This window comes from Rattus norvegicus, chromosome 2 (genome assembly GCF_036323735.1).
Source record: "Rattus norvegicus strain BN/NHsdMcwi chromosome 2, GRCr8, whole genome shotgun sequence".
NCBI classification, from domain to species: Eukaryota; Metazoa; Chordata; class Mammalia; order Rodentia; family Muridae; genus Rattus; species Rattus norvegicus.
This window is the reverse complement of record NC_086020.1, coordinates 237,069,255-237,083,138: the sequence shown is the minus strand read 5'-3', so window position 1 is coordinate 237,083,138 and position 13,884 is coordinate 237,069,255. Positions and strand designations below refer to the sequence as shown.

Sequence of the window (13,884 nt, the reverse complement as noted above, 5' to 3'; positions counted from 1 at the left end):
TAAGATCATATGCTCATAAATTGTGGACTTGGAAGTTCCTATCTCTGTGTAAAGAACTTACAAAGATGAATATGTGAAATATGCAGAATTCCAACCCAGGGCAGTTTAACAGATGAGCGAAAAAAAATGTCAATAGGGAACCGTAGTGAGCTAAGTGTTGTCTCTCCGAAGAGGATTATTTTTCCTCCATCTTTCTTACAAGTAGATATTATTGTAAAAATTGTACTCAACTATTATATGTTAACATTATTAATGAATAGAATTGTATGACATGTCATTTTTTCATACAACTTCCTAAGCAAAACTCTCAGTTCCATATTTTCTATTAGTTCTTACTAAATCTGCTGACTTCTCCTTTAGAAGGGGCTTGCTATTGTTTGAGTGCATTTGTGGGCTCCTACTTCATGTTATTCAATGGTTCTTCCATACACCCAACAAGGATTTTCAAAGTATCAACTACTATATGGAATATATTTCTAAGAAATATGCACATAAACATATTCTTTGTCTATTACATAGAGTTTAAAGTTTGTGTGTATGTGTGTCTTTCTGTCTGTCTGTATGCACACAGGTATGTGTGTGGGGGGTACTCACAGAGGTCAGACAAGGGTATTCAATGTCCTGGAGCTGAAATTGCAGGGTGTTATAAATTGCTGGATGTGGCACTTTGCAAGAGAAGCTAGGACAGTAAGCACTCCTAACTGCTGAGTCATCTTTCCAGTACCTAACTATCTTCTTTAAGGTACCCCTAATAAGTAAACTTTCATGGCCACAAAAGGCTTACTTAAGTATTAATAAACTATGCCAAGTGCTTAAAGACTGATGGCTATGGAACATGATTCATATTTATGAAAGTCCCAGGCTGGACTTTGAAGTCCTTTTTGTCCTTACCTACACCCACCTATTTTATCTTACATCATTTTTTATATTAGTGGAGCTTAATATCTGAGGAACCATTATGGATGCAAAACCTTTATAGAGGAAGGAGAAGAGGGCAGAAGAGAGAAGAGAGGAATGGTTGAGAAGGGAGTGGGAAAAAGAAGGGAGATAGATAGAGATAGAGAGAGATAGCTATTCTATCATCTATCTAATCTATCTATCTAATCTATCATCTATCTAATCTATCATCTATCTAATCTATCATCTATCTAATCTATCATCTATCTAATCTATCATCTATCTAATCTATCATCTATCTATCTATCTATCTATCTATCTATCTATCTATCTATCTATCTATCTATCTGGGAATCTTTGGATGTAGGTGTTATAGTTCTTCCATATTGTAAGCACTTCACTCTATCCTAAATATATTAGACTATCCCATTTGTCTTCCATTGTTTCTCTCTCTATGTTTCACACTGATTTAATGTGTTCTGGGATGATTTTCTATATGAATCATGAGAACCCTGAGAGGATTAGATGATTCCTTTTAGAGTCCATCCATGCGAATGAAAACACATCTTATAAGGGGCACTTGAGGCTTCAGGAAAGATCGAGATTGGCCAAAGAAGACCTGTGTGTTATATTAGTGACTGAATGTCTGAAGCAATAATGAATTTATAGGAAGGAGTATTTTGAAAGGGAAGTTTAAGTTGGATATGGTGCTGTATGTCTGCAACCACAGAAGTTAGGATGCTGAGGTAGGAGGGTCATAAGTTCAAATTCAGCTTGGGTTACATAGTGACTTTGAAGCCAACATGGACCACACATGAGAACTGGTCTCAGAAATAATTACATTACCAATAAAATAACGCCCAAGCCACCTAACTATCCTATCCAACCAACCAATCAAGAGGCATCAAAATTCTAATGCAAAGCATCTTCTCCCACTTGGGGAAAACTCATCAACCAGAAGTCCTAAAGGCACTCTAATGACTTACAGAATCTTTAAAAGGTCATACATAAAAGCTGGGAGGAAATGTAGGTAAGGAAAGGAAACAAAACAAAGCAAATATTCTTAGACCAGCAAAGTAACTTTGTATGTATGTATGTATGTATGTATGTATGTATGTATGTATGTATGTATTTATGTAGTTTTAGTGATGGATGTGCTTTCAATACATAATAAATACAAGAATTTGACATTTAATTTGCTAAAAATAACCCACATTCTGCTACATCTATAAATCATGACATTCAAGGTTCACCTTTCTTATTTTGACATGGTACATATGTTCCAATACTAAAAGACAAAGTTGGCTAAAAATGACTTGTAATGAATACAAGTCATTAATATAATGATGATGATGATGATGATGATGATGATGATGATATAATAGGTTATCTTGCAAGCTTTTGAGCTACCTTTCCCCAGATGTCACAGGGAGACGAGCATATGAGTACATTATATCAGACATAGGCTCGCTCAAGGTCCCACAATCCTGCAACAGTATCACTTCATCTTCATCATAATTCTACGTAATTTTCAAGACCATTATTTTCCTAGTAGAAAAGGCCCATACTCTTCTGCCAAGACGTGAACGATAGACACGTAGACACATTGACAAGCCCTGAGGTCAACAGATGATTCAATCTGTGGAAGTCATCATGAGAAGGCTCATTAAGGTTACATGGAAAGTTAATTTTACTTAAGTTATCAGACACTCATCCCAGGCTAATGAATACACTGCAGGGCATTTACCATTCACGTTGGTTTCTTAGAGAGAAATCCGAGGACAGTAGCAGAGTGTTCTGTACAAAGTTCTAAGAGTGTTTCAGACTAGTAAAGAACAAACATATTTTCTTAGGGATACACAGATGGATGATTAAGTTTGTTTTCAAGAAAAACAGATGCTAATTCCAGGCATTCTGTCTAGTGGCTTCCAGAAGATTATTTGCTTCAAACAATTGAGCAAAGGGGTAAAGTAAAACAGGGAAATTTTACAAACAAATAAAACCACAATAATTATTCAATTTGCTAAGAGATGGTGAAATGAATGAATAGCTTACCTGAATCTTAGAGGGTTAATTTGTCAGCACACTTATGTGCTAGGAAATCTCTTCCATATCTATATGCAGCATTCTCTAGTCAATTTATCATCATTTTTTATAATTAAAAGGTACTATCCAATTATAAAATAGAAGGTTAGTATAACAAAAAGAGCACATGATGTATCATGGCCAGGGAGTTCCATTATGCTCAGACAAAGGCTGTCTCCCTACAGAAATGAGTTTTGAGCCCTGCAGGAGAGTGCTGCCAATTTTGACAGAACAGAAAGTGATTAACCCAGGTCTCTAAGGAGAAAGGTCCTGGATGTGATAAGTGAGAAATGAATGTGTGTCATACTGTGGGTTCTTTCTGTCACTGTGCACTTCCCATACCTCAGAAACTGACATCACCAGGTATCTACTGTTCTTGTCCACTTGGTGCAAATTGAGGAAGGAAGAGGGAGGTGTCTGAAGGGAGTGGAAAGACCCAGGAATGCAAAGATGGCTTTCCTGTAGACTTTGAGAAGATTCCGGAAAAACACTTGCATACAACAATAGAGCACAGCAGAGACCATTGCTCCTGCCCCCTCTGGCCCTTGACAGCTGCTTCATGGTCATTAGAACTGAACAAGCTATAGTGAGCAGTCAGTGGTAAATAAAACCTGTGACACCTGGGCAACAATAGAAAGACACATTAGAAGGGGGCTCAGGGAGAGGCTGATGTCTTTAAAATGACACTGAGTGGGTTATAAACCTCATGACACCTATTCTATTGATTTTATTTTAAAAGTCAAATGGAGAAAACTTAAATGACATTGAATTTCATAGTATTTGATGTTTTCTTGCAAATTTCTAGGAAGACAGTATTTCCCCCTCTCTTACCCTTTGTGTTGCTAGACATCTTTTAGACACATAGGGATGTTTTTCTGTAGTTACTTATGATGTAAGAAGAAAACATAAAATTAATTTATTTCCTGTAGCACAAAATTTTAGCATACTGTCCTGAAGTTTCTTTCTATTTTAGGAAACACAGGTATGATGTCGTTTTTAAAGCCAACAGACTCAAGAACCATAAATATAACAGTATGCCCCAACTGCAGCAGCGAAAACCGCTCCTGCTTCAGGAGAAGTCCTCGTTTTATTTGATGCTAAACATAGTCCTCCCAAGAAAGAAGTGGCTGTTTAAAAATACTCGGGCTAGTGATTATGGGTAGTAATATGCACAGCTGCAGCGTATATAAATTACGCCACATTTATAACATTGTGCTACAGTTCTAGTCGCAAGCAGCATGGTCAGGAGCTGGGGTAAGATTTATGAATGAGCTGTTTGCTAAAGTCGGGAGGTAGTTTAAACATCTCAATGTGTTAGAGCCAAGAGACAGAGAGTAGGCTGAGGCAAGTCTTAAGCAGGAAAGAATCATGGAACGTGCTTTGTGGATATTTCCAAGTCTATGAAACTAACCTCTCACTCAGATGCAATACATGCCAGCATTGTGTTAGACCACCTCCCAGAATCACCCAACACTGTGCTGGTCCACCCAGCATCACCCAGCAATTAAGCTAGTCTACATCCTAGCAACACCCAGCATTGAGCTGGTCCACATCCCAGTATCACCCAGCACTGTGCTGGTCCACATCCCAGCATCACCCAGCATTGAGCTGGTCCACATCCCAGCATCACCCAGCACTGTGTTGGTCCACATCCCAGCATCACCCAGCACTGAGCTGGTCCACCTAGCATTGCCCAGCATTGAGCTGGTCCACATCCCAGCATCACCCAGCACTGAGCTGGTCCAGATCCCAGCATCACCCAGCATTGAGTTGGTCCACATCCCAGCATCACCCAGCACTGTGCTGGTCCACCTAGCATTGCCCAGCACTGTGCTGGTTCACATCCCAGCATCACTTACAGATTTCTATTAGAATAAACAATCATTTCTTAGTCCTGAAAATCCTGAACAGTGACCGTGCCGCTATAGTATGGGGTACCATGTGTGGCCTCTACTTAGATGTCAGCACACAATCACAGGACTACCAGGGACCAGAAAGGACACATCTATACCTGGCTCTTTTTTTTTTTTTTTTTGGTTCTTTTTTTTCGGAGCTGGGGACCAAACCCAGGGCCTTGTGCTTCCTAGGTAAGCGCTCTACCACTGAGCTAAATCCCCAGCCCCTATACCTGGCTCTTACACGTGCCTCCTCTGTCATGGCTGTGAAGGAATCAATATGGACCTTCCTATATCAAAAGCAACTAACATCACATCTTCGGGTCTCACTGCATCCTCCAACAGCCCTGCAAACAGACCGACTCTTTCCTGCCTACAGACATATTTATTTTGGTTCCTCCTACTCGGCAGGACCTTGTCATGTCTGGGTGCATCTGACTGCGGTCAGGTTCACTATACTCTCAGGGAGTCTTCCCTACCCAAGTTCCTATCTAACCCTCCTCTCCCATGATGCTTTGTCACATAACCACTTCTTCCTTGCACTATACAAGATGTGAAGTCACCTGTTGCACCTATTTGTAGTCTAGCATCAACCATTATATCATCCATATTGTCAATCCATAAGTTCTGACTTTTGTTAAGGGTCAAAGGTTAAAACTTCATTGCCGGGGCTGGGGATTTAGCTCAGTGGTAGAGCGCTTACCTAGGAAGCGCAAGGCCCTGGGTTCGGTCCCCAGCTCCGAAAAAAAAAAGAACCAAAAAAAAAAAAAAAACTTCATTGCCACTTTACGCGTAGTCCACGAGGTTAGCTTTCGTCACTCCATTGTTTTATTCTAGAACTCCTCACTTGTACCAGTCACTGAACAAATACCTGTGTTCTAAAGTAATGCTTGATTGAGCAATTATATTTATTACTGTGTAGAGACAGCATTGGCTCTAAGACCTAGACCATGTATCGGGTCCTTTCCATAAAATATTTCACTTGGTTATAGTAAATATCATATAAATTAGTTATTGACATATTCGATTAGCAGATGGCATTTAGGGTGATGATTAGTTAACACAAGACACGATTAGCACACAAAGAACATTTCTCAAAGATTTATAGAGCTTTCCCTCTGAGCCTAACACTGTGCTGGGTATCCAGAGAACAAAATGCAAGACCTGCTATACAAGTGTTTATAGTGTCTGGAGAGAAAACAACACAAACGATTGGCCTCCAAAGTAACCATGCTTTACTGCAGGGATCACCCTGCGTACACTGAAGCTCTGGGCAGACAGGATTCTGATTTAAAGTGCACACAGGAGGTACAGTTCGGTTGACTCCTGAAAGGTCATGAAAATATTCATCATGAAATTAAAGGGAAAGTTGAAAGAGCCTTCCAAGCAGAGAGAATAAATTACCCACGTAGAGTCAGTAAAGGGAGGAGAGACATATAGAGAATTTCGGGAGGGAAAGTAAGAACAGTAAGTAAACACGTGTAACGGTAGAGCCTCGTTGCAACTGTAGAGTGAGCATCCTTGGAAAGGACAAGGCACTCACACTAGACTGCCTCGTTCTGAGTCCTGGTTCCTGTGCTTGTTGACTGTGTGATCTCGGGCAAGTTCTTAGTCTTTCCGAGTACCCCGTTCCTTCTGGCAAACTGAGGACGATAGCTATATTGACCTCATAGAGAGTCAATAACTTGAAATATAATCAGCGTCCGGTTCACGGTCAGCATTGGTAACTTAGATGCTAGCATGCTTGAATGAACAGTACTCATGAAGGGCAGGGTGGACTGTCAGGCCAGACGCAGAAGAAGCAACCATTCCACAGAGCGTGAGCTGTGTCTGATGGGGCGGGGTTCACTGAAGATTCAGTGAGGAAACCTCTATCCTTCCGTAGATCTTTCACTTTGAGACTAATGAGTGGCGGATCAGTCTGAGTGCTGTCCTGGAAGACGTCCTAATGAGCAGGAATCTGTCCAACGGGCGCGGCCATAGGACAGGAGGGAGAAAGTTCTAATGAGGTGGACCCCTGACTGGATAATCAAACCCTTCGTGACACAGACTTGGAAATAGATCTACCCACAGCAAGTAGACGGCAGGCTTAATGAGAGAACTGGAGCCTCTTTGGAACCAAAGTTCTTGAGTACAACTGTGTGGTAAGTTACAGATGACCAGACAGGCTGCAGGGCTGCTGGTGCTCCTGACTCAGGCTCCTGTGGTGGTCAGGGATGAGCTACTAAGAGGCACTTTGCCCCTTATTCAGTGCTGGGCACAACCCACAAGAGAGAGAAGGTCAAGGTTCTCAGTGTTCTTTTAAGACAAGAACCTGTTTGAGAAATGCACGTTAAACTCGGAGTCACCTGACGCACGGTGAGAGTCAGGCCTGGAAGAGCCTTGATTTGTCCTAAAATAAGTCGTTAGTTACATCTCATTCCTTCCTTTCCAAAACCCAGTTTTATTAGAGTAGCAATAAAAATTAAAAAAAAAAGGGCTGGTAAGTCTTCGTTTTAGTGACAGATAGATTTATGATTTTTTCAAGGAAAAGTTTTTTCCTAAGCGATTGAGGTGCAGTGTTTGTACAGCATCCGACTCAATGAAAGCAGTGTGGTAGACTCATTTGCTACAGATGTGCTAAGCTGTCTGGGCCCGGAACACTCACTGGAGCAAAGGAAATTCACAAAGGCAACGTGAGCCTCCCTGAAACTATCCCTCAGCTATGGTCACATGACCTTGAAAAACACTGAGACTACAGAGTTAATATGCCAGGAATTCTGTAATTCTGTGGCCACATCAAAACTAAAAAAGGGGGGAAAAAAGAAAAGAAAGAACATTGTTTAGAAAAAACGAGGCAGTTGCATAATGCTACGATCCTAGAATAAATACTTTTCTAAGTGGATAAACCCGGCGGTCTTTAAAGGGAAGCCAAGAACACCATGGTGCCATGATTTAAATAAAAGGCCAATGGGAAATATGTCCTTATCCTTGGTTGAAAATACTTCAGGAACCTTCCTCATTTTTAGCAATGATATTATTTCCTCCAAATAGCATTAAAAAACTTAGTAACTTCACCTTTGCCTTAGAAATTATTTTCTTGGACATTACTTGTGTTAATGATTAGGTAGCCACTGAAGATATTAGTTTATTTACCATATTCTTTAAAAGAGCATTATAACCTCGATGTCATATAAATTATTCCGGGGAGAGCAGAGGTATTTATGGGAAACATTTCCATCTTCATAAACACCCATTGATGTGCAAATCTTGGGGTTACAATGCAGGGTCTGTAGAGCGATGCTAAACCACAGAGATCACAGTTCTATTTTATTAGATTTCTGGTTTAGAACATTACCTGTAAATATCAGAAACCGACCCTGGATAATTTAAGGGGAGGGAAAAGACAACTGCAGCACATATAACCGCAGACAAACAGTGAACGTCAGGTTTGAAAGCGTGATCATCAAAGGTAAGTCAGGAAGCCACAGTGTGGACACTGACACGTGTACCACGCTGGCTTTTGGACGCAGGATGGTGTCATTAACACCACTATCGCTACTGACAACCGTGTGCTGAATTTAGTAGCTTCAGAGTGGACTCCTCCTGTGGGGAGCAAAAGAAGTTATGAGTGATTTTTCTTCTGTTGTCAGGAGCAGGACCGTGCCAAGGACCCTGATGCCATGGAAATGACAAAACCTTCGCAGGCCAGGCTGAGGGGGGGATGTTGACACTGTTTGTAGAGACTATCAGCTATAGCTTTCTACCCCCCAATGACTGCCACCTAAGTTCTCTCCCACAGAGACTTCCTTCTGAGCTGGGCTGATCCTCTTCCTCCTCAGTGTCAGCTGCCCACATCAAAGGTGCTGACCTCCCAGGTTGGTGCTTAAGCCTCGCCATCAGAGTTCATGGCCCATCTGATCTCAGCTTTTCAGTGTGTGTCAATCCTTAAAGCCAGCGATTTGTGACATCCCATCTCTTAATTGTCCCTTTGAAAGTTTAAAAAATTATTTAAGGCTTAAAAAATACAAAAGTAGAAAATATTGACGGAGATACAAAGGAAGACAATTTTCCCCATTGGTTATTTTATTTACTTACATTTTAAATCTTATCCCCCTTTCCTGTTCCCCCTCTGCAACTCCCCTATCCCATCCTCCTCCCCTGCTTCCATGAGAGAGCTTCCCCACCTATCCATCCACTCCTGCCTCACCACCCTAGCATTCCCCTACGCTGGGGCATCAAGCCTTCACAGGATCAAGGGCCTCCCCTCCCACTGATGCCAGATAAGGCCATCCTCTGCTACATATGCAGCTGGAGCCATGGGTCCAGCTGTTTTCTTTTCATAGTGGCCTTATTTATAATAGCCAGAAGCTGGAAAGAACCCAGATGTCCTTCAACAGAGGGATGGATACAGAAAATGTGGTCCAGTTACACAATGGAATATTACTCAGCTATTAAAAACAATGACCTCATGAAATTCATGGACAAATGGATGGGATTCTAAAATATCATCCTGAATAGGGTAACCCAGTCACAAAAGAACACACATGGCATGTCCTCACTGATATGTGGTATTAGGCAAAAACCTCAGAATACCCAAGATACGATTCACAGATCATATGAAGCTCAAGAACAAGGAAGGCCAAAGTGTGGATGCTTCAGTCATATTTAGAAGGGAAACAAAATATTCACAGGAAGTAGAGGGTGGGAAGGACTTGTGTGTGCATGTGTGTGTGTGTGTGCGTGCGTGTGTGTGTGTGTGTGTGTGTGTGTGTGTGTGCCTAAGAGCACAAAGTCGACCTGGAGTGTTTCCTCAATTGGTCTCCATTTTATTTATTGAAGCAGAGTCTCACAATTGAACCCTGACTTTGTCCTTAGGGTTACGACCCACCATGCTTGACTATCTTATGTATGGGACCTGGGGATTTGAACTCAGTCCTCACTCGCAAGGCAACTGCTTTATCTACTGAGCCATCTCCCTGGCCTTGTGTGCAACTTTTAAACAAATGCCTTACCCGTGTTTTCAGTGCGCTTCTCTATGTTTGGCTATCTTCAGCTACATAAATAATTAGCATAGTGTTAAGATACCAAGGTTACAGTAGTCAGAATTGTCACATGGTGTACGAATGGAAGCTAAGGTCACACCACACAGGCTGTGGCAAGCCACACAGTTATGGTTGATATAAGTACAGACTATAACGTTTCATAATGGTGGAATCCCAAACATTGTTCATCTCAGGATCCTGTCGTTAAACAATACAGGAGCACACGTGTTCATTTTTGTGCATGGCTCATTCATCCTGAAACATTGCTAAATTCATTTTTTAAACGTATTCTGGACCTTCTACATGGATAATTGTGTTATGTGTAAATAAAGACAGTTTTATGTCCTCCATAATAATCTGAATGACTTTCGTTTCTTGTTACTACTCTGGCTGGAACCTTACTGTGTAGCCAAATCTCCAGTACAATGCCGAATGTGCTTTATATTTATAAGGCGGAACACTAAAACCTGTTATTATTTAAGACCTTCGAAGGCTGCCTTACATATTCGGAAGATTTTATTATGAAGGGTACTGAAAATATTGGTGATTGGATAGTCTAATTAAGGGCACCCCTCTTACAAATGTGAGAAAGAAAGAGAATACAGACAGGAAGTGCATGGCGCTGGTTAGTCACACTTTGTGGCAGCCTGAAGAAGCGCTGGAGGATGGGGTCTTAGAGAAACATACATAGTTGAGATACATTTCACCCCTTGTTGTGTTAAAGGGAAGCTATAGACACTGATACGATAAACAGACCACAGCTTCGATGCATACACGCTTGATCATTAAGTCCACTATTCCCAACATGTGAGCAAGAGCCAAAGTACAGGCAACTTCTGCATCACAGAAGGAAGCTAAGGTATCTATGGAAACCAGGAAAGGGGAACAGAAGGATAATGCAGGACAAGGGGGTGGATGGAAGATGGAGATGCTCCAGGCGCGGAAACACTAGCTGCCTCATCTCCACGAGAGCAGTAGACAATTTCCCGCTATTTCCGATGCTTCTAAATACCAGCATGAAGGGTACCTTAGAGCTTATGTGGAAGAAAAAGTAAGGACTATAAAGAAGTAGGCTATTATTTGAAGGTATTGTGTACCTGAAAATACCATGGAAACAAAATGGAAAATTACCTGAAAGGTATTTTTAGCTGTATTAGGTTATAGCTTTCAAATAAGTATTCCTTATTTATACCATGAAATTAACTAGTGAGTGGAACACGAACAAGGACAGACAGGCACCCGATAGCACGATTAATAAGCAGCAGACTGGAAACTTGAAGCCCAGATTCTTCCGAGGTGTTTGAAATGCATTGGAACGGTGTCTCTGAAATGGGAGTAATGGAACCCGGGACAGGAATTTACTATCAGAGAGAAGGTAGGAGCTGTTATCACTGGTTTGATCTGTACATATCTTCGGCAATGTCTAAATCAACACAGGAACTCACAGAACCAACCAAATGTGCCATGGCTTGCTAGAATATGTTGGTGTTCAACTGGAAAGCCTGTTGGTCTTACATCAAACTAAGAGTCTTGATCGTTTCTCAAATTCAGAGCCAATTCCTAGACCAGAACCTTCTGAGGGCAAGCAGATCCTCCTGGAGGGAACCCTCCACGGTATGGTAAGAAGTGTGTTCTATGACTCATGTCCAAGGCTTGTTCAGAGAGAACTTCGGTCAATCACTATGTGACTGAGTACCAGAGAGAGTGAAACCCCAGCCTTTCCAGGGTAGAGCTGAAGGCACGGTATTCGCGTTATCTTTCAGACTGGGATACCAGATGACAGTCCTCTCTGCGGTGGCTGTGATAATATAATATAATGCCTCACTACACCCCAGCACCCGGGAGTCTGAAGCAAATGCTAGTTGAGTAATCCAGCTATGTGTTATGATCCTGTTAGAAGGAAGAGGAGGAAGAAGAGGGAAAAGGAGAAGGAAGGAGAGGAAGAGGAGGAGGAAAAGATGAGGAGGAAGGAGAAAGTCTTTAACTAGAGACATACTGCTGTCAGGAGTCTATAAAATATTTATTTCAATTAAATACTCACCTCATACTTGTCTACGCCTTAACCTAATGTTCTGATATATTTCCTCCAAAATAAATAGAAACTGTGTTAAAAAAAACTCCTTAAAAATATCCATGTCTCCAGATAGAACCTGAGTACGCGTTTATCCCTAAAATGCTTATATTGGATAAATGATACTTTCAGCTTCTTTTTGCTTTGAAATATATGAGGTAACTCACCATAGCAGGAAAAGAGCATCAATGTGGGCTTGGGTTTGCGAACGTCACCTTACCACATCTGAATAAACAACCAGGGCTGATTTATTACTTAAGAAAAGTGAAACAAGTCAACGGATAACCATATCCAAGTAGTGGGAACTTATGGTTGAGTGGAGACAAAAATGTAGTTTGGAGGACGGGAGAGATGGATCAGGAGTTAATGGTGCTTACTGGACTGGGGTTCAGGTCCCACCAGCCATAGCAGGCAACTTATAACATCCTACAACTTCAGTTCCAGATAATCTGATGCCCTCTTCTGAACTCTTTAGGTACTTGCACCCATGATCGCACACAGGCACGCACACATTCATGCAGGCGCATAGAAATTCACATTCAAAACAAGCATGTTTTTTTCTAACATTGTATCACCCTTGAATGAACACAGGAAATATCCACACAGTTCTTGAAAATGCTAGGGCCATCAAAGCAAAGGGAAAATTATTCTGGGCAGAACCTATGTGAGGTACCGCCAAGACCGAAATGTTCCAAAGAAGGCAGAGGACCTGTGATGAACACAAACACAGCCTGCTTACGGAGCCACTCAGTGAGCTTCCCTATACCTTGTTTTTTAAACTTTTACACATACAGAAAATATCAATTGCTACTACAAAACTCCCAAGAGAATATACCTACTGACATACTTGGAAATCGTTAGTCTAATTCGAAGATAGCAATTATAAAAATGATTGCCTTAATATAACTAATACCCTAGTTATGAACGATAACGTGACTCCCCGTTGTCCTTCAAAAGACACCGATGCAGATGTAAAGAGCACAGCACATGCGCACTACTCACCGGAAGTCCTTGTTTTCCCAGTAGCCCAGGCTTTCCCGGGTATCCTGATAGGCCGTCGACTCCATGATATCCTTGCAAGCCTTTTGGCCCCGGAAGGCCTGGAAGACCCTTGGTAATTAGAAATCATTTTGATTACAGACACGTATTGGGTAGATGACATTTCTTGGTGTAGAAAAAGTTATATATTTCTATACCCTGCCCTAAGATCTAAGGCTACAACTACGAGGAACAACATTTGCTTAGCATCCAGTAGGCCCTGGTTTCAGTCCAAGTACCCGAGAAAATGTCCCCTAAACAAAAATAAAAGTGAGTCATCAATTTATTGTGGAGCTTCTTGAGCCAGTGGCACTCCCTGATATTTGTCCCTGTGTCAGGTCATCTTTCCCTAGCTGTCAGGAATAGAGAGGGACCTGTGAGCTGGAGACATCACCTGGAGGTATCAGCTGGAGATATTAGCTGAAGTTATCAGTTGGAGGCATCAACTGGAGACATCAGCTGGAGATAACAGCTGGAGTTACCAGCTGGAGGTATCAGCTGGAGATATCAGCTGGAGGCATCAGCTGGAGATATCAGCTGGAGTTACCAGCTGGAGGTATCAGCTGGAGATATCAGCTGGAGGCATCAGCTGGAGACATCACCTGGAGTTACCAGCTGGAGGTATCAGCTGGAGATATCAGCTGGAGGCATCAACTGGAGACATCAGCTGGAGACAACAGCTGGAGTTACCAGCTGGAGGTATCAGCTGGAGATATCAGCTGGAGGCATCAGCTGGAGATATCAGCTGGAGTTACCAGCTGGAGGTATCAGCTGGAGACATCAGCTGGAGATAACAGCTGGAGTTACCAGCTGGAGGTATCAGCTGGAGATATCAGCTGGAGGCATCAGCTGGAGATATCAGCTGGAGTTACCA

The 13,884-nt window shown here is 41.8% G+C and overlaps 1 protein-coding gene across 5 annotated transcripts in view; it reads right to left on the bottom strand.

Annotated features, from left to right (window-relative positions):
* Positions 1 to 13,884, bottom strand: part of Col24a1 (collagen type XXIV alpha 1 chain) — a 257,186-nt gene that overhangs the window by 46,630 nt on the left and 196,672 nt on the right. For 3 of the 5 annotated variants that reach the window (XM_039103871.2, XM_063282923.1, XM_039103872.2), the window contains one exon: positions 12,975 to 13,082. In XM_039103871.2, coding sequence (XP_038959799.1) covers positions 12,975 to 13,082 — 108 coding nt within the window. Of the gene's footprint in view, positions 1 to 2,307; positions 2,537 to 12,974; positions 13,083 to 13,884 lie in introns of all 5 variants that reach the window. The other 2 variants (XR_010064498.1, XR_010064497.1) reach the window with 2 other exon arrangements.